Source organism: Lepidochelys kempii, chromosome 5 (genome assembly GCF_965140285.1).
Source record: "Lepidochelys kempii isolate rLepKem1 chromosome 5, rLepKem1.hap1, whole genome shotgun sequence".
In the NCBI taxonomy this organism is placed as follows: Eukaryota; Metazoa; Chordata; order Testudines; family Cheloniidae; genus Lepidochelys; species Lepidochelys kempii.
This window is the reverse complement of record NC_136384.1, coordinates 124,504,433-124,527,530: the sequence shown is the minus strand read 5'-3', so window position 1 is coordinate 124,527,530 and position 23,098 is coordinate 124,504,433. Positions and strand designations below refer to the sequence as shown.

Genomic DNA, 23,098 nt, shown 5'->3' with positions numbered 1-23,098 from the left:
GCCAGTAGTGGGACCTACCCCCCTCAGCCATTATATTCCTGTGATGATGTCATCATGGGGCTGGACACACTTGACAGACAGCTCAGGAGACCAATCACACAGCTGCATTCCCAACTTTACCCAGTGAGGGCTGTGAGCCTCTGAAAAGTTACAGGGTTTCGGAGTTGCCAGTTTTGGCTCCCGTTGGTCTCTCTGAAGAGTGCCTTTATGCTCCATTTCCCTGGTAACATTTTCAGTGTAGAAGGTTTTTTCTCACTAAAACAATCTAAGAGAGGAGAGTGCTGATTGCTCAAAGAGAGTTAGGTTGCCCCACCCTGGGCAATAAGGGGTTAAAGACTGAGTGCAGTTAGCAGTTCCAATATAAGGGTCAGTTCAATACGTGGAACCCCAGGCTCAGGGGAGCATTTGGGAAATGATGGGGATGACACAGCCACAGCGAAGGACTAAGAGGGGAGACAAGCTCAGGGAAAACTTTGGGCTGGGGGAGAGTCAGTCATAGCCACTATGCTCGGCTCTACCCTCTCCCCATTGTCATTCCTGGCCTAGTTACTCCAGTGCCAGGGCCCTTCCCAGCTGGAGTGACAGCAGATCACAGCATGTATAACTTCTTCCCATAACCTCCCCATCGCCCTTCACACAGGGAGTAAAATCAAAGCAGGGAGTGACAGTGGCCTGGGGCTGAGGCAGGTGCTCACCTCCCTCTTTTAAAGCAAGCCTAGATGTTCACACTCATGTGTCTGTCCCACAGGGGGATGTGAGTGGGCCTCCATCCAGACACACGACCTTCAGCTTTAGTGGCTGCAAGGGCCAGAGTGGGGCAGTGTTAGGCCCTGGTTCTACAATGAGCCCTGCACAAACCAGCCCCTGCCTTTACTCAGACCCCTAGTAACTTCAACAGGCAGTTGGGAAGAGTAGCTGAGTTCCAGAGAGCTCTGCACAGGTCCAAGTATCCCTAGCACAGAGAGACCATTGCATGGTCAGGGCTTAGAAACCACCTTCCCATCCATAGCCCTCCCACACAGGTAGCCAGAAGAAGAAGCAAGCCCAACCACGTTCAGAGCACACTACAAGTCTTCCTACCTGGGATCTACAGCTACAATCACTAATTATCCAGAGGGTGCAACCCAGGAGAAAAAGCCAGCCGGGGGCAGGAAGCATCTCTTTCCTTTTCCCATTCCTCCTTCTAATATTCAGACCATTGGGGTGTAGCTGGTGTGATCTCTATGCTCACACCTTGGATCCTCCAACATGCCTTTGTATTAAACACTCGAGCCCGTTGGTTTGGGGTTTGCTGAAATAACACACTGCTCCTTGTGCCATAAACTCTGCATGCGGTGGGTTAGTCAGTTACTGCATTTTCTTTGTATAGCTTCAAACTGGTCCAGCAACATTTTCAGTTGGGTTTCTTAGGTCTGACCCTGGCTTGGGGATGTGCTAGAACCGCTCCTTCTCTACGGAAAGATTAGCGGTAGGGGCTGTGCTTGGGAAATGTAGGCTGCAATGTTCTTCACAGTTGTCTTAATATAAAGGGAAGGGTAAACCCCTTTAAAATCCCCTTCTGGCCAGAGGAAAAATCCTCTCACCTAATAAAGGGTTAAGAAGCTAAAGGTAACCTCGCTGGCACCTGACCAAAATGACCAATGAGGAGACAAGATACTTTCAAAAGCTGGGAGGAGGGAGAGAAACAAAGGGTCTGGGGCTGCTGCTTTTGCCGGGGATAGACCAGGAATGGAGTCTTAGAACTTTTAGTAAGTAATCTAGCTAGATATGTGTTAGATTATGATTTCTTTAAATGGCTGAGAAAAGAATTGTGCTGAATTGAATGACTATTTCTGTCTGTGTGTCTTTTTTGTAACTTAAGGTTTTGCCTAGAGGGATTCTCTATGTTTTGAATCTAATTACCCTGTAAGGTATCTATGATCCTGATTTTACAGAGGTGATTCCTTTACTCCTATTTCTATTAAAAGTTTTCTTGTAAGAAAACTGAATGCTTTTTCCTTGTTCTCAGATCCAAGGGTTTGGGTCTGTGGTCACCTATGCAAATTGGTGAGGATTTTTACCAAACCTTTCCCAGGAAGTGGGATACAAGGGTTTGGAGGATTTTGGGGGGAAAGAAGTGTCCAAACTACATTTCCCAGTAAACCCAGTTTGAGTTTGCTGGTGGCAGTGGATATTCCAAGGACAAAGGATAAAATTAATTTGTACCTTGGGGAAGTTTTAACCTCAGCTGGTAAAAGTAAGCTTAGGATGTTTTCATGCAGGTCCCCACATCTGTACCCTAGAGTTCAGAGTGGGGGAGGAACCTTGACAACGGTGTAAAGAAAATCCAGCTCCTACCCAGGTTTGCAGCGAATATTTGCTAATGTGAAATCCACTCATTGACCTCATGCATTTTATTAAACTTGGACTAAAGAGGAAAGAGCTTCATTGGGCTTGAACACAGAAGACAGATTAGCTGACCAGCACTCCTGAAATCTGCATTTACTCTTCCACATCCCTAAAATGAGGCAGCTAGGACCTTTACTCACGCCAGCAGGGCTCCACCTAGCTAGCGTTGGAGGGGCTTCTGTTCAGCCAGAGCACAGCAGGGTTTGTAACACACCTCCAGTTACACAGGCAAATTAGCCTCTCAGTTAGGGAGTTTCTGACTTTGATATGAGACAACAGTGTGCCCTTGTTTCCAAGATGGCCAATGGCATTTTGGGCTGTGTAAATAGGGACATTGCCAGCAGATCGACAGACATGATTGTTCCCCTCTATTTGACATTGGTGAGGCCTCATCTGGACTACTATGTCCAGTTTTGGGCCCCACACTACAAAAAGGATGTGAAAAAAGTGTCCAGCAGAGGGCAACGATAATGATTAGGGGGACTGTACCATGACTTATGAGGAGCTTTCAACTACCTGAAAGGGGGTTCCAAAAAGGATGGATCTAGACTGTTCTCAGTGGTAGCAGATGACAAAACAAGGATCAATGGTCTCAAGCTGCAGTGGGCGAGGTTTAGGTTGGATATTAGGAAAAACTTTTTCCACTCGGAGGGTGGTGAAGCACTGGAATGGGTTACCTCGGGAGGTGGTGGAATCTCCTTCCTTTGAAGTTTTTAAGGTCAGGCTTGACAAAGCCCTGGCTGGGATGCTTTAGTTGGGGATTGGTCCTGCTTTGAGCAGGGGGTTGGACTAACTGGCCTTCTGAGGTCCCTTCCAACCCTGATATTCTATGAAGAGCTTGGTATCCTCAGTCGATTGGAGAACAAGGCAGGCCCTTTCCAATGAGATGACCACTTTGTTACTAGTCTCCATCTCTGGGAGCAACACAGCCATTCCTGCTCATGATGCTGTTGCAGTGCTGAACCCGAGAGACCTTTCTATCCTAACTCAGGCTTGAGCTACTAAGGAACAGTGATGGAGCTGCCTAGATGACACTACCTGCTTGTGACTTCAAGCACAGACAGAAGCTCTCAGGAAAATGCATTACAAGCCCAGCACTGGTCTGATCATGGATCTCCCACAACCCTGAGCCATGTGCCTGTACGGTTATTGACCTGGCTAGGTTTACACTAGGAAGTAGGAAAGGTTAGGCAGGTGCTTGGCTAACAGCAGGGAGGAAGGACGCAGGCTGGCTGATGTCCATGCTTCAGCAAGACTGTCTGCTGCTCTCTCTTGCAGCTAGTCTCCCTGTGTGTGCGCGCAGGGGTGCGTTTTGACAACTCCAGGCAACTGGGATTTAACAATTCACCATCCCTTTTCCTGGACACTTCCAACCTGTTGAGCTTCTTACACTGGATTAGAGGCAAAGCCTGGCAGTCTCCCACCACTGTATGTGACCCTTTTAACTTCGCTCATTACCAATAGTAGGTTCTCAGCTCTCCACACACCCCATTTCCTCTCAAGGCCATAGTGCCGTAACACACTGGGCTCTTCCCTCTGTTACTTGGTCTCACAGTCTGTATTGTTGCCTCACTACACACTGGAAGCCAGATGAGTGCTCTCAATGGGCTGTTGCCTCCTTCTACATGAGAAAAGTCTCAATGGAAGAGAGTCAAATGGAGGCACCTGAAGAGATGCCTTCACCCAGGAGACAAGCTCAGCCATTCTGGAGTCCTGCCAGAGAAAAAGTAGGTGCAAGGGTGTGTGTGTGTGTGAGAGAAGAAGAGGGGGATGGGGTCATCTGTACAGTAAATGTTTGTAGAGAGCACGAGTCAGGGAGGGAATCACATTAAGCAGACAGGAATTTGAATGCAGTTGCAGTTTATTGGGACATTAAACCCTAGTTTTACACATTACACAGCTAGGAAAAAGATCAAGCTCAGGAGCACTTCCTATGTACGGAGGAAGACAGCTGTATGTATGTCCTGAGAGAAGCAGACTAGCCCTGCAAGGGATGCAGTCCTGCATGACTAGTGATGCCACCCTGTAACTGGTGATACATGGTTCTGGGGAAGTGTGCGTGGGAAAGGACATTCAAGTTCTGTTCCTTCTGCAGAAGGAAGAGTTGACCTCAGCCCACCATCTGCCAAAACAGGACTACGGCCTCAGCGAGGAGACCCCACACTAGCTATGCAGGCAATTCAGCTGGATTCCTTCCAGCAGCAGGGGGAACCCTTCAGGCCTCCACCTTCTTTCCTTCCTCCACCAGCTGAGCAGGACACGGTGGGGAGTCTCCAGCAGGAGTGAAGGGTCCCACGATCCAGTCCAGGGGAATGTTCTGCGTCACGTATTCCAGCAGCTCATCCAGGGACTCCTGGGTCTTGGTCACCATCTCCCGACTCCGGGCCAGGACACTGCTGGACAGATCCTGGAAACAGCCGGCACTGGAGAAGGAGGCCTGGAGCTCTTGTATACTGCTCGAGACCTGCTGGGCCTTGTCCTGGATAGTGCTGGGAAGGCCCTGGATGCTGCCCAGGAGAGTAAGGCAGGTGGTTTTCAGTTGCTGGGTGAGGCTCTGGGATGTGGCTAGAGCCTGTGCTTCAACCTGCTGGAAGGAGAAAGAGAGACTGGAGTATCTGCAAGTCTCCCCTGCAGATGGGGGAAGTTCACTGGAGCAAGGCTGTGAGGGCGAGAAGGAGGAGAATACCTTTGCGGAGTCAGGATCCTCCTGCCCTTCCAACTTCCCCCTGCAGTACTGGAGCCACATCTGGTACAGACTGTCCTGGCCATTGTGAAGCTTCTGATCTACGGCCTGCTTGGCATGGCTCATCTGGAGGAGGAGAGGGCAGTTAGCTGGGAAGAGCAGGAGGCGGCTGGCCAGGGAAGCTCTCCCACAGCTAGGTGTGGGCAGCAGGCAGGCAGCACTACTGCAGCGACACAGCTGGGTCCTTGGAACCAACAGTGCCATTTACACTGAGCATGGGAGGCTGCAGAGACAGAGTCAAGGTTCCTCCCCCACTCTGAACTCTAGGGTACAGATATGGGGACCTGCATGAAAAACCTCCTAAGCTTACTTTCACCAGCTTAGGTTAAAACTTCCCCAAGGTACAAATTAATTTTACCCTTTGCCCTTGGAATTTCTACTGCCACCACCAAACTCTAACTGGGTTTACTGGGAAACGTAGTTTGGACACGTCTTTCCTCCCAGAAACCCTCCCAACCTTTGCACCCCACTTCCTGGGGAAGGTTTGGTAAAAATCCTCACCAATTTGCATAGGTGACCACAGACCCAAACCCTTGGATCTTAGCACAATGAAAAAGCATTCAGTTTTCTTACAAGACGACTTTTAATAGAAGTAAAGGAATCACCTCTGTAAAATCAGGATGGTAGATACCTTACAGGGTAATTAGATTCAAAACAGAGAATCCCTCTAGGCAAAACCTTAAGTTACAAAAAAAATACACAGACTGGGATAGTCAATCTAACACATACCTAGCTAGACTACTTACTAAAACATTCTAAGACTCCATTCCTGTTCTGTTCCCAGCAAAAGCAGCATACAGACAGACACAGACCCTTTCTGTCTCTCCCTCCTCCCAGCTTTTGAAAGTATCTTCTCTCCCCATTGGTCATTTAGGTCAGGTGCCAGCAAGGTTACCTTCAGCTTCTTAACCTTTTACTGGTGAGAGGACTTTTCCTCTGGCCAGGAGGGATTTTAAAGTGGTTTACCCTTCCCTTTATATTTATGACAGACCATGACCCACAGCAGCTACAGGGCAGGGGAGAGGGGTTGTGTTCCTACCAGGTCAATGATTTGCTGGAGCTGGGAGAGGGCCTCCAGGGTGCACTGCCTGGCTTGTCTCATCTTGCCCAGGGCGTGCTGGTAGGCTCGCTGACGCAGCGTGCTCGACAGGGAACCCAGACGCACGTAGTAACTCCGCTGCTCTGCGGGAGCCTCTCCAGGCCCCTCCAGGGGAGTTGTGGCAAGCTCAGCTGGAAGGGGGAAGGGGTCAGTTGGCAGCAGTGGTGCAAGTAAGGCAGTAAGGTCAGGTACGCCGCGCCGTTAAGACATTTGTTGCTGGGATGACGTACTGGAATGACGTTCGGTAGCCGCTGAAAACCGCAGGGCTCTCAGGAACCGCAGCAGCGAAAGGAGCAGAATGCTGGCACCTCCTCCGGTGTGTCTGTACCGCCCCCAGCTGGCCCCCCACCAGCCCTTTCACGTAGTTGCATCTCCTGTCTGGAGTCTGTAGAGCCCTCCCCGCACAAGGCAGGGTGGGGTCACTTGGGGGGAGTCATGTGCTTCCCCCCCCCCCCACGCTTGGGTCCCTCCCATGAGTCGCTGTACTGGTAAGAATTAAAACCTACGTGTACCACTAGTTGGTACGGCCAGGATACAAGGCAGGGATGCGTTCAGCCCTCCCAAAGCTTGTGACCGATGCAATCTTTCCCAGGGCACGTTTCGGTGCCCTGCAGCACTGACCAGTAAGGCAGCAGGTAGCTGCACAGGGAGCAGCATCAAAGGCATCAGACAGGGCGAGCGGAGGGCCCAGCATGAAGCAACTAAGGGAGGGCTAGGAGCCAAGCTAGGTCGCAAGCTAGCCCGAAGGAGAGGTGGCTCTTCTGGCAGCTCAGATGTGAACACTGAACAGCTGTGAATCCAAGCCGTGCCCAAAGACGCCAGGGTCACATTGGTTTGTATTCAGCAGAGGGGATCTTACCAAGCTCCTCCTCCGTCATGGGGAGGTAGTAGTCCACCAGCTGCTCAGATTTCCCCAATGCTGTGTCTATGCCACTTGCAGCCATCTGCCCCATGCAGGAGCCCATCACTGTGCTCATGCTGCTGGTCACGGTAGATTTGGTCACCTCCATGCTCTCCTGGACAGCCCCTTGGGCCATGCCCACCATGCTGGTCACTGCATCCTTGGCCTCAGTGACCGTGCTGCAGACTGCGTCCTTGGCACCCACCATTGTAGCACGCACGAGGTCTTGGGCATCCAAAGCCACCTATAGGAAAAGGGGTCAGAAGAGAGGTCACTGAACACCTAGCGGAAGTGAAGGGCCCACAGCCTCACCCTGCTCCAGCCGTGACACTCGTGTGGTTACCTTCTCAATCGGCTGCTGCAGGATGGGCAGCTGCTCCTCCAGTCTATCCAGACCCCGACAGGCATATTCATTGGCTGCTGCAACTGAAACATAACCACAGAACTCGTTCCCTTAATTCCTTCATGTGCACAGATCTTGTGGGGCTCCTAATCCGTATACACTGGAGGACTGGTGTTCCTAAGCAAGTCTCCCCAGGTTACTGATGGGAAAGCCAAGGAAGAGGGGTTGGGCCAATTGCCCAAGGCTCTGCAGCCAGTCTGTTTCAGAGCCAGGTTTAGCACTCAGGAGATCCGGCTGCAAGTCATCTGTTCATCCACCCCCAGCTTCTCCTAGAGGGTTTCAGGAGTCTCCAGTGCCTGCCATGGGCTCAGATCCTTTTAGCATAGGAGCTGCTCCCTGTGCCCTCTAGCAGGTATTGCTCCATGGCATTAGGTGCCATACACAGTGCATGTGGCTGTGTGGTACTGGGCCAGCCATGCACACCAGGGATTGTGGCTGGGCACTGCCTGCCTCTAGGCTGGTCCAGCTCACCCCTGGTACCTGAGCAGGAATCCCCACCAGCAGCTGCTGCAGCCGTCAGAACTCCTCCGCACAAGGCCAATGCCTTGGCCAGATCAAGTTTAGGAGCTCGCTGAGTTCAGGGGAGCAGGAGAAGAGAGTTTGTGGATTCTGTTTCCTGCCAGTTGGAGGCAGAGTTCAGTAGTGGGCCTAGAGCCACTGTAGGCTGAGCCTGCCCCCAGACCCACCTCCCCCGCCACACACACAGGAGTGTTCCTGCCTCCCTTCCCTTACTCACGCTGTGGCTCCAGCTGGTCCAGGATGGGCTGTGCCCCGGTAATGGCAGCAGAGGTGATGGCCCTCACCCCAGTCTCTACTACCTCACAGACCCCTTTGATGGCTGGGTGGGTCTCTTTGGTGGCAGCGTAGCTGGCAGAGGCCATCTCACAGGCAGAGCTGACCAAGGGCAGGCCAGCCACCCTGTTCCCTGCAGTCTAGGGGAGGGAAAGAGGAGTCAGTTGAAGAAGAGCTCCTGGCTTCTCAAGGTGCCCCTCCTGTCTCTTTTCCTCTGCAACTACTGATTCTGTAGGAGACTGCCCAGCTCTGAGGACAGTCTCCTGTCCATTTCAGCTGGGTTTCAGTGGCCTGCCTGTGAGATTAGTTACAGACCCAGAAGCCTGGTTCCATTGGAACAGCTGCCAATATTCAGCAAGGTCTCAGGAAAGCCGTTTCCATCCTGGCACACCCACCAACAAAACAGAATTGTGACACGATCTCGTTCCGTCAGCGAGAGCAGGAATGGAGAGACCTTTTGTCTTCTCAAGTGCAGTCTCTCTCGATCAGGAACCATGTCTCGGTCCAGCACCCGGTACAATGCCCCCACTGGGCATTGTAATCAACGGGAATTGCCAGTGTTCTAATGCAGACAGCATTCACAGGGTCACCTGAGCTCCTCCCGGATTCAGGAGGCACATGTGGGCAGTGACTACGGCACTCTGAGAGCTAGAATCATTGCCTAGTGTTGTGGTTATGAGTCCCTGTCTCCAGCAGTGGAGACATTCAAGCTTGAACAGCCCTTCCAGCCGCCAAGCACACCTGCCTCCCCAGGAGGGACCCACCTGTTGCTCCTCTGCCTGGATCTCCACCTGTGGTTCATTTTCCTTAGCAGACATGGTGGAGTGAGATGTCCCTGCAAGACCCAAAAAGGAATATTGAGTGGCTACAGCAGGAAACAGTGAAATCAAGGAATACCAGGAGAGCTGCTCCTGGTCCGTTTTCTCTAAGAGCCAGACCAGGTTGTCCCCCTGCAGTAAGTCTCTCTCTACAGAGAGCAGGCCAGGCCCTTAAAGCTTTGATCTAAGGCAGGCTCAGAAACAGCCAGTTCTTCAAGCCCAGGGATGCACTTGTAATCCACACATCTTGTGGGTGTGTTCTTCTGTCCCATGTCGTGGCACCAGGACCAGTTAGAGAGACAGAGATTAATTTATCGGCTTTACGGTCTTAGCTAAGAGCCTTATGATCCAGACGTCCCAGGTTTGATCCTGCCCATTACCAGGGTCTTTTGGCGTTACACACTCCCAAAGCTTCTCCTCAGACTTCTACACCCAACAATGCCTCCCAAGGGGAGCAAGAGGACACCTGCACAGCTCATCAGAGACACCCTCCTAGTTTAGTCTTTTCCCAGATAGTACCGGGGCTAATTCCATTTGTCCCAGAGTACAATCACTGACAGAAGTTATCCTGCAGAAGGAAGTCGCCATTGACTACACACACAGAACACTGAATTGAGAGGGTACCACTGGGGAGCCTTCAGGGACCTCTTGAGTGAGTAGTGTAGGAGTCTCCCTGGATACTGAATTACATAGAAGATGATCATAATGGTGCCTTCTGACCTTAATATCTATGAGTCCAAATGCCCACTATGGCAGGCAGATGCCCACTACGGCAGGCTGGTTATTTTAAAGCCAATTTAGCTGGTAAAAATACAAATATCTTCTATTGTCAGGTAAAGATGGTCTGGTAAAGGAACAGATTCCAGTTCAGGTAAGTTGACACCATCACTCCTAGAGGCGAGCGTGAGACCACTATCTAGAAAGCTATGGCCAGGAAGCATTTCCCTTATGGGAAGGCACCAGGCTTGTTTTCCTTTAGTGTTTCCTGCATTATCTGTTTCAGATACATATTGGTTACCCAGCACTCCAGTCTCAGCTGAATCAGCCACCTCAGTCAAGTGTTTCCACCTGCAGATCTTTAGGACAAGCCAGAACTCAGACCACAACCAGAAGTCCCAATCCCCATCCCTGCATGGGAACAGCATAGCTTTGCTCAGGTAGAGAGGTGAGTAGGAGTTTTTCCCCTAGTCCAAACTCTAATTTAGTTCTCCTTGTTAAATATTCTATTTTCCTCTAGGGAAGCCTCCATCTTCTTGAACATACCATTAATCCAGGCCTCCCAGTCTAGAAGGCAAATAGTTTCCTTCCCTGGACCATTTGCTCAGAAGACTGAACTCAAAATGCTTTACACAAGTACAACTACTAAGCACTGAAACTAGCTAAAAGCTTCTGACCATTCAATCCTAGCCACTACTGGCCATCAGGCAAGACATTGGGTCACACTCTGTGTAAGAAAAGAGCCCCCATCGAAACAAATACAGAACCTAGGAACCAGAGACATAAGACAGAAGTTAACCACACATCTTACCAAACTTCTACACTGCTAATCCTTCACCAATACTCAAACCTCCCTTAAGTCTCAGCCATTATATTCCTGTGATGATGTCATCATAGGGCTGGGCACACTTGACAGACAGCTCAGGAGACCAATCACACAGCTGCATTCTCTACTTTGCCCAGTGAGAGCTGTGAGCCCATGAAAAGTTACAGGGTGTGAGAGTTGCCAATCTTGGTTGGATGTGTTCCTGGAGGTCTCATCACATGACAATCTTTAATTAAAGATTAATCTTTAATTCCTAGAGAGTTCAGGACAATCCTGGAGGGCTGGCAAACCTAGTTTCAGATTATGAGCTGTTTGGGGCAGGCCTTTTACTCTGTGTTAAGACAGTACCTAGCACGATGGGATTTCAGTTCTGATTTTTGCTTTGAAATGCTACGGTCATACAAATAATAATAATGGTTCATATTCTCAGAGTACTCCGGTTGTTCTCTCTGAAGAGCGCCTTTACGCTCCATTTCCCTGGTCACATTTTCAGTGTAGAAGATTTTTGACAGTAAAACCATCTAAGAGAGGAGAGTGCTGGTAGCTGTTGTATTATTTTCCTTTCCTGCCCACTCCAAAAGAGGCTGGGGAAGTTATTCTGGCCCAGCTGGCACAAGATACTCCTCAGTACATTTATAGCTTTCCTGTTGGTTGATTTGTCCAGGGAAGAGAACATGGCACAGGTTTTTAAAGGTATTTAGCTATTGCTCCTCTCAGCATTGCAAGGCCTAAGTGAGTTAGGCCCAGAACCTCAAAGAGAGTCAGGTAGCCCCACACTGGGCAATAAGGGGTTAAAGACTGAGTGCAATTAGCAGTTCTAATATAAGTGTCAGTTCAATACGTGGAACCCCCAGGCTCAGGGGGAATCTGGGGAGCATTTGGGCAGATGCTGGGGGTGACACAGCCAAAGGGAAGCACTGAGTGGGGAGACAAGCTCAGGGAAAAATTTGGGGGGGGGTGTCAGTTATAGCCACTCGGCTCGGCTCTGCCCTTTCCCCATTATCATTCCTGGCCTAGTTACTCCAGTGCCAGGGTCCTTCCCAGCCAGAGTGACAGCAGATCACACCAGGCATAACTTCGTCCCATAACCTCCCTACACCTTTCACACAGGGAGTAAAATCAAACCAGGGAGTGCAAATTCCTGGAGCAGCTGAGCAGAGTGACAGTGGCCTGGGGCTGAGGCAGGTGCTCACCTCACTCCTTTAAAGCAGGCCTAGATGTTCATACCCATGTGTCTGTCCCACAGAGGGATGTGAGAGGGCCTCCATCTAAACACACAATCTTCAGTTTCAGTGGCTGCAAGGGCCAGAGTAGGGCCGTTTTAGGCTCTGATTCTACAATGAGCCCTGCACAAACTAGCCCCTGCATTTACTCAGACCCCCAGTAACTTCAACAGGCAGTTGGGAAGAGTAGCTGAGTTCCAGAGGGCTCTGCACAGGTGCAAGTATCTCTAGCACAGAGAGACCATTGCATGCTCAGGGCTTAGAAACCACCTTCCCATCCATAGCCCTCCCACACAGGCAGCCAGAAGAAGCAACAAGCCCAACCATGTTGAGAGCACACTACAAGTCTTCCTACCTGGGATCTACAGCTACAATCATTAATTATCGAGAGGGTGCCACCCAGGAGAGAAAGCCAGCTGGGGGCAGGAAGCATCTCTTTCCTTTTCCCATTCCTCCTTCTAATATTCAGACCATTGGGGTGTAGCTGGTGTGATCTCTATGCTCACACGTGGATCCTCCAACAGGCCTCTGGATTAAACAGTCGAGCCCATTGGTTTGGGGTTTGCTGAAATAACTCACTGCTCTTTGAATAAATACTGCACCTGGTGGGTTAGTCAGTCACTGAATTTGTTTTATATAACTTGAGAGTGGTGCAGCAACATTTTCCATCGGGTTTCTTAGGTCTGACCCTGCTTGGGGATGTGTTAGAACCGCTCCTTCTCTACGGAAAGAGTAGCTGCAGGGGCTGCGCTCGGGAAACGTAGGCTGCAATGTTCTTCATGGCGTAAAGAAAATCCAGCTCCCACTTCTCTCCAAGTTTGAAGCTAAGATCTGTTGATGTGAAATCCACTCATTGACATCACACATTTTATTAGACTTGGACGACAGAGGAAAGAGCTTCACTGGGCTTGGATACAGAAGTCACGTTAGCTGACCAGCACTCCTGAAGTCTATACTTACTCTTCCATATTCCTAAAAGGAGCAGACTAGGACCTTTACTCACCCCAGCAGGGCTCCACCTAGCTAGTGTGTTGGAGGGGCCTCTGTTAATCCAGAACACAGCAGGGTATGTAACACACTTCCAGTTACACAGGCAAATTAGCCTCAGTGATCGCTCACTGTCAGTTAGGGAGTTTCTGACTTTTCTGCAGAAAAGGACCTCGAAGTTACAGTGGACAAGAAACTGGCTATGAGTCAACAGTGTGCCCTTGTTGCCAAGACGGCCAATGACATTTTGGGTTGTGTAAATAGGGGTATTGCCAGCAAATCGACAGACATGATTGTTCTCCTCTATTCAACACTTGTGAGGCCTGATCTGGAGTACTATGTCCAGTTTTGGGCCCTACACTACAAAAAGGATGTGAAAAAATTGGAAAGTGTCCAGCAGAGGGCAGCAAAAATGTTTAGGGGACTGGAACACATGACTTATGAGGAGAGGCTGAGGGAACTGGAATTGTTTAGCCTGCAAAAGAGAAGAAGGGTGTGGGGGGGAGAATTGATAGCTGCTGTCAGCTACCTGAGAGGGAGTTCCAAAGAGGATGCATCTGGACTGTTCTCAGGGATACAGATGACAGAACAAGGATCAATGGTATCAAGTTGTAGTGGGGAAGGTTTAGGTTGGATATTAGGAAAAACTTTTTCACTAGAAGGGTGGTGAAGCACTGGAATGCGTTACCTAGGAAGGTGGTGGAGTCTCCTTCCTTTGAAGTTTTTAAGGTCGGGTTTGACAAAACCCTGGCTGGGATGATTTGACTGGGGATTGGTCCTGCTTTGATCAGGGGGTTGGATTAGATGACCTCCTACGGTCCATTCCAACCCCCATATTCTAGGGGTCTATGAAAACCTTTGTAGCCCCAGTCCACTGGGAGTACAAGACAGGCCCTGTTCAATGAGATCAGGAGTAACTAGCCCTGGGAGCTGCATCCATCACCACTTTGATTACTAGTCTCTATCTTTGAGAGCTACACACCCATTCCTGCTCATGGTGCTGTTGCAGTGCTGAACCCGAGAGACATTTCCTTGCCTGAAGCTTATTAATAGCTCAAGCCGGAGTTAGGATAAGCAAAAGTGATGGAGCTGCCTAGATGACACTAGGCACTTGTGACTTCAAGCATAGACACAAGCTCTCAGGAAAATGCATTACAAGCCCAGCACTGGTCCTACTATGGATCTCCCACAACCCTGAGCCATTAGCCTGGCTAGGTTTACACTAGGCAGTAGGAAATGTTAGGCAGGTGCTTGGCTAATGGCAGGTAGGAAGGATGCAGGCTGGCTGATGTCCATGCTTCAGCAGGACTATCTGCTGCTCTCTCTCTTGCAGCTAGTTTCCCTGTGTGTGTTTTGTTAAATCCCAGTTGCCTGGAGTTGTCAATTCACCATCTTTTCCTAGACACTTCCAACCTGTTGAGCTTCTTGCACTGAACTAGAGGCAAGGCCCGGCAGTCTCCCACCACTGTATGTGACCCTTTTAACTTTGCTCATTACCAGTAGTAGGTTCTCAGTTCTCCACACACCTCATTTCCTCTCAAGGCCATAGGGCACTATCTCAACAACCTGGGTCTTTCCCTCTGTTAGTTGGGTCTCAGAGCCTGTAATGTTGCCTTGCTAGCCACTGGAAGCCAGACGAGTGTTCTCAATGGGGAGAACACTGTTGCCTTCTTCTACATGAGGAAAGTCTCAATGGAAGAGTGTCAAATGGAGGCACCTGAAGAGATGCCTTCACCCAGGAGATGAGCTCAGCCATTCTGGAGCCCTTCCAGAGAAAGTGGGTGGAGGGGGTTTGTGTGTGTGAAGAAGAGGGGCATGGGGTCACCTCTACAGTATATGTTTCTACAGAGCATGAGCCAGGGAGGGAATCACATTAAGCAGACAGAAATTTGAATGCAGTTGAGGTTTATTGTAACATTAAACCCTAGTTTTACACATTAGAAAGCTAGGGAAAAGATCAAGCTCAGGAGCACTTCCTATGTACAGAGGAAGACAGCTGTATGTATGTCCTGAGAGAAGCAGACTAGCCCTGCAAGGGATGCAGTCCTGCATGACTAGTGATGCCACCCTGTAACTGGTAATACATGGTTCTGGAGAAGTGGGCCTGGGAAAGGCCATTCAGGTTCTGCAGAAGGAAGACCTGACCTCAGTCCACCATCTGCCAAAGCAGAACTGTGGCCTCAGCAGGGAGACCCCACACTAGCTATGCAGGCAATTCAGCTGGATTCCTTCCAGCAGCAGGGGGAACCCTTCAGGCCTCCACCTTCTTTCCTTCCTCCACCAGCTCAACAGGACACGGTGGAGAGTCTCCAGCAGGAGTGAAGGGTCCCACGATCCAGTCCAGGGGAATGTTCTGCGTCACGTATTCCAGCAGCTCATCCAGGGACTCCTGGGCCTTGGTCACCATCTCCCGACTCCGGGCCAGGGCACTGCTGGACAGATCCTGGAAACAGCCGGCACTGGAGAAGGAGGCCTGGAGCTCTTGTATACTGCTCGAGACCTGCTGGGCCTTGTCCTGGATAGTGCTGGGAAGGCCCTGGATGCTGCCCAGGAGAGTAAGGCAGGTGGTTTTCAGTTGCTGGGTGAGGGTCTGGGACGTGGCTAGAGCCTGAGCTTCAACCTGCTGGAAGGAGAAAGAGAGACTGGAGTATCTGCAAGTCTCCCCTGCAGATGGGGGGAGTTCACTGGAGCAAGGCTGTGAGGGCGAGAAGGAGGAGAATACCTTTGCGGAGTCAGGATCCTCCTGCCCTTCCAACTTCCCCCTGCAGTACTGGAGCCACATCTGGTACAGACGGTCCTGGCCATTGTGAAGCTTCTGATCTACGGCCTGCTTGGCATGGCTGATCTGCAGGAGGAGAGGGCAGTTAGCTGGGAAGAACAGGAGGCGGCTGGCCAGGGAAGCTCTCCCACAGCTAGGTGTGGGCAGCAGGCAGGCAGCACTACTGCAGCGACACAGCTGGGCCCAGGAACAAACAGTGCCAATGGCACTGAGCATGGGAGGCTGCAGAGACAGAGTCAAGGTTCCTCCCCCACTCTGAACTCTAGGGTACAGATATGGGGACCTGCATGAAAACCTCCTAAGCTTACTTTCACCAGCTTAGGTTAAAACTTCCCCAAGGTACAAATTAATTTTACCCTTTGCCCTTGGAATTTCTACTGCCACCACCAAACTCTAACTGGGTTTACTGGGAAACGTAGTTTGGACACGTCTTTCCTCCCAAAAACCCTCCCAACCCTTGCACCCCACTTCGTGGGGAAGGTTTGGTAAAAATCCTCACCAATTTGCATAGGTGACCTCAGACCCAAACCCTTGGATCTTAGAACAATGAAAAAGCATTCAGTTTTCTTACAAGACGACTTTTAATAGAAGTAAAGGAATCACCTCTGTAAAATCAGGATGGTAGATACCTTACAGGGTAATTAGATTCAAAACAGAGAATCCCTCTAGGCAAAACCTTAAATTACAAAAAAGACACACAGACTGGGATAGTCCTTGTAGCCAGCACAAATCTTTTCTTAGCCATTTAAAGAAATCATAATCTAACACATACCTAGCTAGACTACTTACTAAACGTTCTAAGACTCCATTCCTGTTCTGTTCCCAGCAAAAGCAGCATATAGACAGACACAGACCCTTGGTTTTCTCCCTCCTCCCAGCTTTTGAGAGTATCTTGTCTCCTCATTCGTCATTTAGGTCAGGTGCCAGCAAGGTTACCTTTAGCTTCTTAACCCTTTACAGGTGAGAGGACTTTTCCTCTGACCGGGAAGGATTTTAAAGTGGTTTACACTTCCCTTTATATTTATGACAGACCGTGACCCACAGCAGCTACAGGGCAAGGGAGAGGGGTCGTGTTCCTACCAGGTCAATGATTTGCTGGAGCTGGGAGAGGGCCTCCAGGGTGCGCTGCCTGGCTTGTCTCATCTTGCCCAGGGCGTGCTGGTAGGCTCGCTGGCGCAGCGTGCTCGACAGGGAACCCAGACGCACATAGTAACTCCGCTGCTCTGCGGGAGCCTCTCCAGACCCCTCCAGGGGAGTTGTGGCAAGCTCAGCTGGAAGGGGGAAGGGGTCAGTTGGCAGCAGTGGTGCAAGTCAGGCAGTAAGGTCAGGTACGCCGCGCCATTAATACATTTGTTGCTGGAATGACGTTCGGTATCCACTGAAAACCGCAGGGCTCTCAGGAACCGCAGCAGCGAAAGGAGCAGAACGCTGGCACCTCCTCCGGTGTGCCTGTACCACCCCCAGCTGGCCCCCCACAAGCCCTTCCACATAGTTGCATCTCCTGTCTGGAGTGTGTAGAGCCCTCCCCGCACGAGGCAGGATGGGGTCGTTTGGGGGGAGTGATGTGCCCCCCCACACTTTTGGGTCTGTCCCATGAGTTGCCGTACTGGTAAGAATTAAAATCTACTTGTACCACTGGTTGTCAGGGCCAGGATACAAGGCAGGAATGCGTTCAGTCCTCCCAGAGCTTGTGACCGATGCAATCTTTCCCAGGGCACCTTTGGATGCCCTGCAGCACCGACCAGTAAGGCAGTGGGTAGCAGCACAGAGAGCGTCAGAGCCATCGGACAGGGCTAGCGAGGGCCCAGCATGGAGGGCTAGTAGCCAAGCTAGGTTGCAAGGCAGCCCAAAGGAGAGGTGGCTCTTTTGGCAGCTCAGCTGTGAGCACTGTGAGTCCAAGCCACGCCCGAAGACACCAGGGTCACCTTGGTTTGTATTCAGCAGAGGGGATCTTACCGAGCTCCTCCTCTGTCATGGGGAGGTAGCAGTCCATCAGCTGCTCAGATTTCCCCAATGCTGCATCTATGACACTCGCAGCCATCTGCCCCATGCTGGAGCCCATCACTGTGCTCATGCTGCTGGTCACGGTGGATTTGGTCACCTCCACGCTCTCCTGGACAGCCCCTTGGGCCACACTCACCCTGCTGGTCACTGCATCCTTGGCCTCAGTGACCGTGCTGCAGACTGCATCCTTGGCACCCACCAGGTCTTGGGCATCCAAAGCCACCTAGAGGAAAAGGGGTCAGAGGAGAGGTCACTGAACACCTAGCGGAAGTGAAGGGCCTACAGCCTCATCCTGCTCCAGGACCAGCCGTGACACTCGTGTGGTTACCTTCTCAATCGGCTGCTGCAGGATGGGCAGCTGCTCCTCCAGTCTGTCCAGACCCCGACAGGCATATTCATTGGCTGCTGTAACTGAAACATAACCAAAGAACTCATTAACTTAATTCCTTCATGTGCACAGATCTTGTGGGGCTCCTAATCCGTGTACATTGGAGGACTGGTGTTCCTAAGCAAGTGTCCCCAGGTTACTGATGGGAAAGCCAAGGAAGAGGGGTTGGGCAAGTTGCCCAAGGCTATGGAGCCAGTCTGTTTCAGAGCCAGGTTTAGCACTCAGGAGATCCGGCTGCAAGTCATCTGTTCATCCACCCCCAGCTTCTCCTAGAGGGTTTCAGGGGTCTCCAGTGCCTGCCATGGGCTCAGATCCTTTTAGCATTGGAGCTGCTTCCTGTGCCCTCTAGCAGGTATTGCTCCATGGCATTAGGTCCCATACACAGTGCATGTGGCTGTGTGGTACTGGGCCAGCCATGCACACCAGGGATTCTGCCTGGGCACTGCTTGCCTCTAGGCTGGTCCAGCTCACCGCTGGTACCTGAGCAAGAATCCTTAACAGCAGCTGCTGCAGCAGTCAGAGCTGCTCCGCACAAGGCCAATGCCTTGGCTAGATCATGTCTAGGAGCTAGCTGAGTTGAGAGGAGCAGGAGAAGGGAGTCTGGATTCTGTTTGTGGCCAGTTGGAGGCTGAGTTCAGTAGTGGGCCTAGAGCCACTGTAGGCTGAGCCTGCCCCCAGACCCACCTCCCCCACTACACATACAGGAGTGTTCCTGTCTCCCTTCCCTTACTCACGCTGTGGCTCCAGCTGGGCCAGGATGGGCCGTGCCCCGTTGATAGCAGCAGAGGTGATGGCCCTCTCCCCAGTCTCTACCACCTCACAGACCCCTTTGATGCCTGGGTGGGTCTCTTTGGTGGCAGCGTAGCTGGCAGAGGCCATCTCACAGGCAGAGCTGACCAAGGGCAGGCCAGCCACCCTGTCCCCTGCAGTCTGGGGGAGGGAAAGAGTCGTCAGCTGGGGAAGAGCTCCTGGCTTCTTAAGATGCCCCTCCTGTCTCTTTCCCTTTGCAACTGCCGATTCTGTAGGAGACTGTCCTCAGAGCTAGGCAGTCTCCTGTCCCTGTCAGCAGGGGTTCAGTGGCCTGCCTGTGACATTAGTTACACACCCAGAAGCCTGGTCCCATTGGAACAGCTGCCAATATTCAGCAATCTCAGGAATGCCATTTGCACCTTGGCACTCCCACCAACAAAACAGAACTGTGTCACAGTCTCGTTCTGTCAGCGAGAGCAGGAATGGAGAGACCTTTTGTCTTTCCCAGTGCAGTCTCTCCCGATCAGGAACCATGTCTCAGTCCAGGAAACGGTACAATGCCCCACTCTTTTTTGCATTAGTCAACTTTTTTGGGCATTAGTCAACGGGATTTGTCAGTGTTACAGTGCAGCCAGCAGTCAAAGGGTCCCCAGTGCTCCTCCTGGCTTCAGGAGGCACTTGTGGGCAGTGACTACGGCACTCCGAGAACTAGAACTTGGAGCATTAGCTAGTGTTGTGGTTACGAGTCCCTGTCTCCAGCAGTGGAGACATTCAAGCTAGAACAGCCCTTCCAGCCGCCAAGCACACCTGCCTCCCCAGGAGGGACCCACCTGTTGCTCCTCTGCCTGGGTCTCCACCTGTGGTTCATTTTCCTTAGCAGACATGGTGGAGTGAGATGTCCCTGTAAGACCCAAAAAGGAATATTGAGTGGCTACAGCAGGAAATAAAATCAGTATTGTGTAGGAACATCAGGAGAGCTGCTCCCGGTCCGTTTTCTCTAAGAGCCAGACCAGGTTGTCCCCCTGTAGGAAGTCTCTCTACAGAGAGAACAGGCCAGGGCCTTAGACCTTTCATGTAAGGCAGGCCCAGAAACAGAAACAGCCAGTTCGTCTGGGTGTTGTCTTCTATCCCCTCTAGTGGCACCAGGACCAGTTAGAGAGAGATTAACGCATCCACTCTACAGTCTTAGCTAAGAGCCATATGGCTTTTAGCTCATGCAGTGGAGCTAAATGCATGAGCCTCCAAAGGGCCTGGGTTTGATCCTGCTGATGACCAGGGTCTGTTGGTGTTACACATAGATAGATCGATATTATAGTCAGAAGAGACCATTATTGTCATCTAATCTGACCTCCTGCACAACGCAGGCCACAGAATCTCACCCACCCACTCCTGCAAAAACCCTCTCACTTATGTCTGAGCTACTGAAGTCCTCAAATCGTGGTTTAAAGACTTCAAGGAGCAGAGAATGCTCCAGCAAGTGACCCGTGCCCCATGCTATAGAGAGAGGGGTAAAACCTGCAGGACATTTTCCAATCTGCCCAAGAGGAAAATTCCTTCCTGACCCCAAATATGGCAATCAGCTAAACCCTGAGCATATGGGCAAGATTCACCAGCCAGATAACCAGGAAAGAATTCTCTGTAGCAACTCAGATCCCACCCGATGTAACACCCCATTTACACACTCCCAAAGCTTCTACTCTGACTTCAAGACCCAACAATACCTCCCAAGGGGAGCACCAGGACACCTGCACAGCTCATCAGAGGCATCTTCCTAGCTTAGTCTTTTCCCAGATTATACTCTGGGACAAATGGAATTAGCCCCAGTACAATCACTGACAGAAGTTATCCTGCTGAAGGTAGTAGCCATTGACTACACACACAGAACACTGAATTGAGAAGGTACCATTGGCGAGCCTTCAGGGACCTCCAGAGTGAGTAGTGTTTAAGTCTCCCCAGATTCTGAGTTACATAGGAGAGGATCATAACGGTCCCTTCTGATCTATGATCTAGGAGATGCTCACTATGGCAGGCTGGTTATTTTAAAGCCGATTTAGCTGGTAAAAATACAAATATTTTCTATTGTCAGTTAAAGACTGGTCTGGTAAAGAAACAGATTCCAGTTCAGGTAAATTGACACCATCACTCCTAGAGGCAAGAGTGAGACCACTAACTAGAAAGCTAGGGCCAGGAAGCATTTCCCTTTCGGGAAGGCACCAGGCCTGTTTTCTTTTAGTGTTTCCTGCATTATCTGTTTCAGATACATATTGGTTACCCAGCACTCCAGTCTCAGCTGAATCAGCCACCTCAGTCAAGTGTTTCCACCTGCAGATCATTCGGACAAACCAGAATTCAGACCACAGCCAGCAGTCCCAATCCCCATCCCAGAATGGGGGCAGCATAGCTTAGCTCAGGTAGAGAGGTGAGTGGAGAGTTTTCCCATAGTCCAAGCTCTAATTTAGTTCTCCTTGTTAAATAGTCTATTCTTCTCTAGGGAAGCCTCCATCTCCTAGAACATACCATTAATCCAGGCCTCCCAGTCCGGAAGGCAGACAGTTACCTTCCCTGGACTGTTTGCTCCGAAGACTCAGCTAGAAATGCTTTACACAAGTACAGCTAGAAAGTACTGAAAGTAGCTAAGAGCTTCTGATCATTCAATCCTAGCTATTACTGGCCACTAGGAAAGACATTGGGTCACAATCTGTGTAAGAAAGAACCCCCATCTAAACACCCAAAGAACGAGAGACATAGTACAGAGCTTAACCACACATCTTACCAAACTTCAACACTCCTAATCTTTCGCCAATACTCAGACCTTCCCCAGGTCTCAGCCATTATATTCCTGTGATGATGTCATCATGGGGCTGGACACACTTGACAGACAGCTCAGGAGACCAATCACACAGCTGCATTCCCAACTTTACCCCGTGAGGGCTGTGAGCCTCTGAAAAGTTACAGGGTTTCGGAGTTGCCAGTTTTGGCTCCCGTTGGTCTCTCTGAAGAGCGCTTTTACGCTCCATTTCCCTGGTAACATTTTCAGTGTAGAAGGTTTTTTCTCACTAAAACAATCTAAGAGAGGAGAGTGCTGATTGCTCAAAGTGAGTTAGGTTGCCCCACACTGGGCAATAAGGGGTTAAAGACTGAGTGCAGTTAGCAGTTCCAATATAAGGGTCAGTTCAATACGTGGAACCCCAGGCTCAGGGGAGCATTTGGGAAATGATGGTGTTGCCGGCACCCAGTGCCGAGAGGCTGAACAACAGCTTGAGTTGGTTCGTTACCCGGGGTGCTACACCCAATAATCACAACGGGGTGGAGAAGCAGAAAAGTTTATTTGCAGCTGCAAAAAGGTACAGGGAGAATACAATCTCAAATCCTGCACACAAAGGAGGAAGTTACACAGGCTTTTATACATCCTTTTTCCCAGCATACTTATCCAATAGCAAGCTGCCCCAAGTATCCATATAGCCAGCCAATCCAGTTCCCAGCTAGTTCCCTGAGTCTCTGTATCATTTGTTAAACTATACATAAAGCTGCTTTATTCAGCATTGTTCTTCCATATCCCCCCTGTTTGGCCTTGCTTAGTTTCAGGCAGTCTGACTCTGCAACATACTGTTGCAGATTCTCAGCATAACTGCTGTGTGTGCCTCCAGGCGGGGGGGCCAAGGACACTAGATGTTCACACTCATGTGTCTGTCCCACAGGGGGATGTGAGTGGGCCTCCATCCAGACACACGACCTTCAGCGGTTGCAAAGGCTAGAGTGGGGCAGTGTTAGGTCCTGATTCTACAATGAGCCCTGCACAAACCAGCCCCTGCATTTACTCAGACCTCCAGTAACTTCAACAGGCAGTTGGGAAGAGTAGCTCAGTTCCAGAGAGCTCTGCACAGGTGCAAGTAACACCAGCACAGAGAGACCATTGCATGCTCAGGGCTTAGAAACCACCTTCCCACCCATAGCCCTCCCACACAGGCAGCCAGCAGAAAAAGCAAGCCCAACCATGTTCAGAACACACTACAAGTCTTTCTACCTGGTAGCTACAATCACTAATTATGCAGGGGGTAGTGCCCTGGAAAGATAGCCAGCTGGGGGCAGGAAGCATCTCTTTCCTTTTCCCATTTCTCCTTCTAATATTCAGACCATTGGAGTGTAGCAAGTGTGATCTCTATGCTCACACCTTGGATCCTCCAACAGGCCTTTGGATTAAACACTTGAGCCCATGGGTGAATCATGCTGGGGTTTGCTGAAATAACTCACTGCTCCTTGTGCCATAAATACTGCATCTG

The 23,098-nt window shown here is 50.6% G+C and overlaps 2 protein-coding genes across 2 annotated transcripts; both read right to left on the bottom strand.

Annotated features, from left to right (window-relative positions):
- Window positions 1–4,603: 4,603 nt before the first annotated feature.
- LOC140912141 (perilipin-3) lies at window positions 4,604–10,214 on the bottom strand. The gene is made up of 8 exons (XM_073346307.2): window positions 10,163–10,214; window positions 9,091–9,161; window positions 8,271–8,466; window positions 7,475–7,557; window positions 7,090–7,375; window positions 6,171–6,361; window positions 5,075–5,197; window positions 4,604–4,975 (listed from the first exon to the last, which is right to left on the bottom strand). Exons 2-8 carry the CDS (start codon window positions 9,142–9,144, stop codon window positions 4,604–4,606), a joined length of 1,305 nt encoding a protein of 434 aa, XP_073202408.1. The 5' UTR covers window positions 9,145–9,161; window positions 10,163–10,214.
- Window positions 10,215–14,866: 4,652 nt separating this feature from the next.
- On the bottom strand, window positions 14,867–21,151 carry LOC140912140 (perilipin-3). The gene is made up of 8 exons (XM_073346306.1): window positions 21,091–21,151; window positions 19,649–19,719; window positions 18,803–18,998; window positions 18,009–18,091; window positions 17,633–17,903; window positions 16,757–16,947; window positions 15,620–15,742; window positions 14,867–15,520 (listed from the first exon to the last, which is right to left on the bottom strand). The coding sequence occupies exons 1-8, from the start codon at window positions 21,149–21,151 to the stop codon at window positions 15,149–15,151; spliced, it is 1,368 nt and encodes a 455-aa protein (XP_073202407.1). The 3' UTR covers window positions 14,867–15,148.
- Window positions 21,152–23,098: the final 1,947 nt, after the last annotated feature.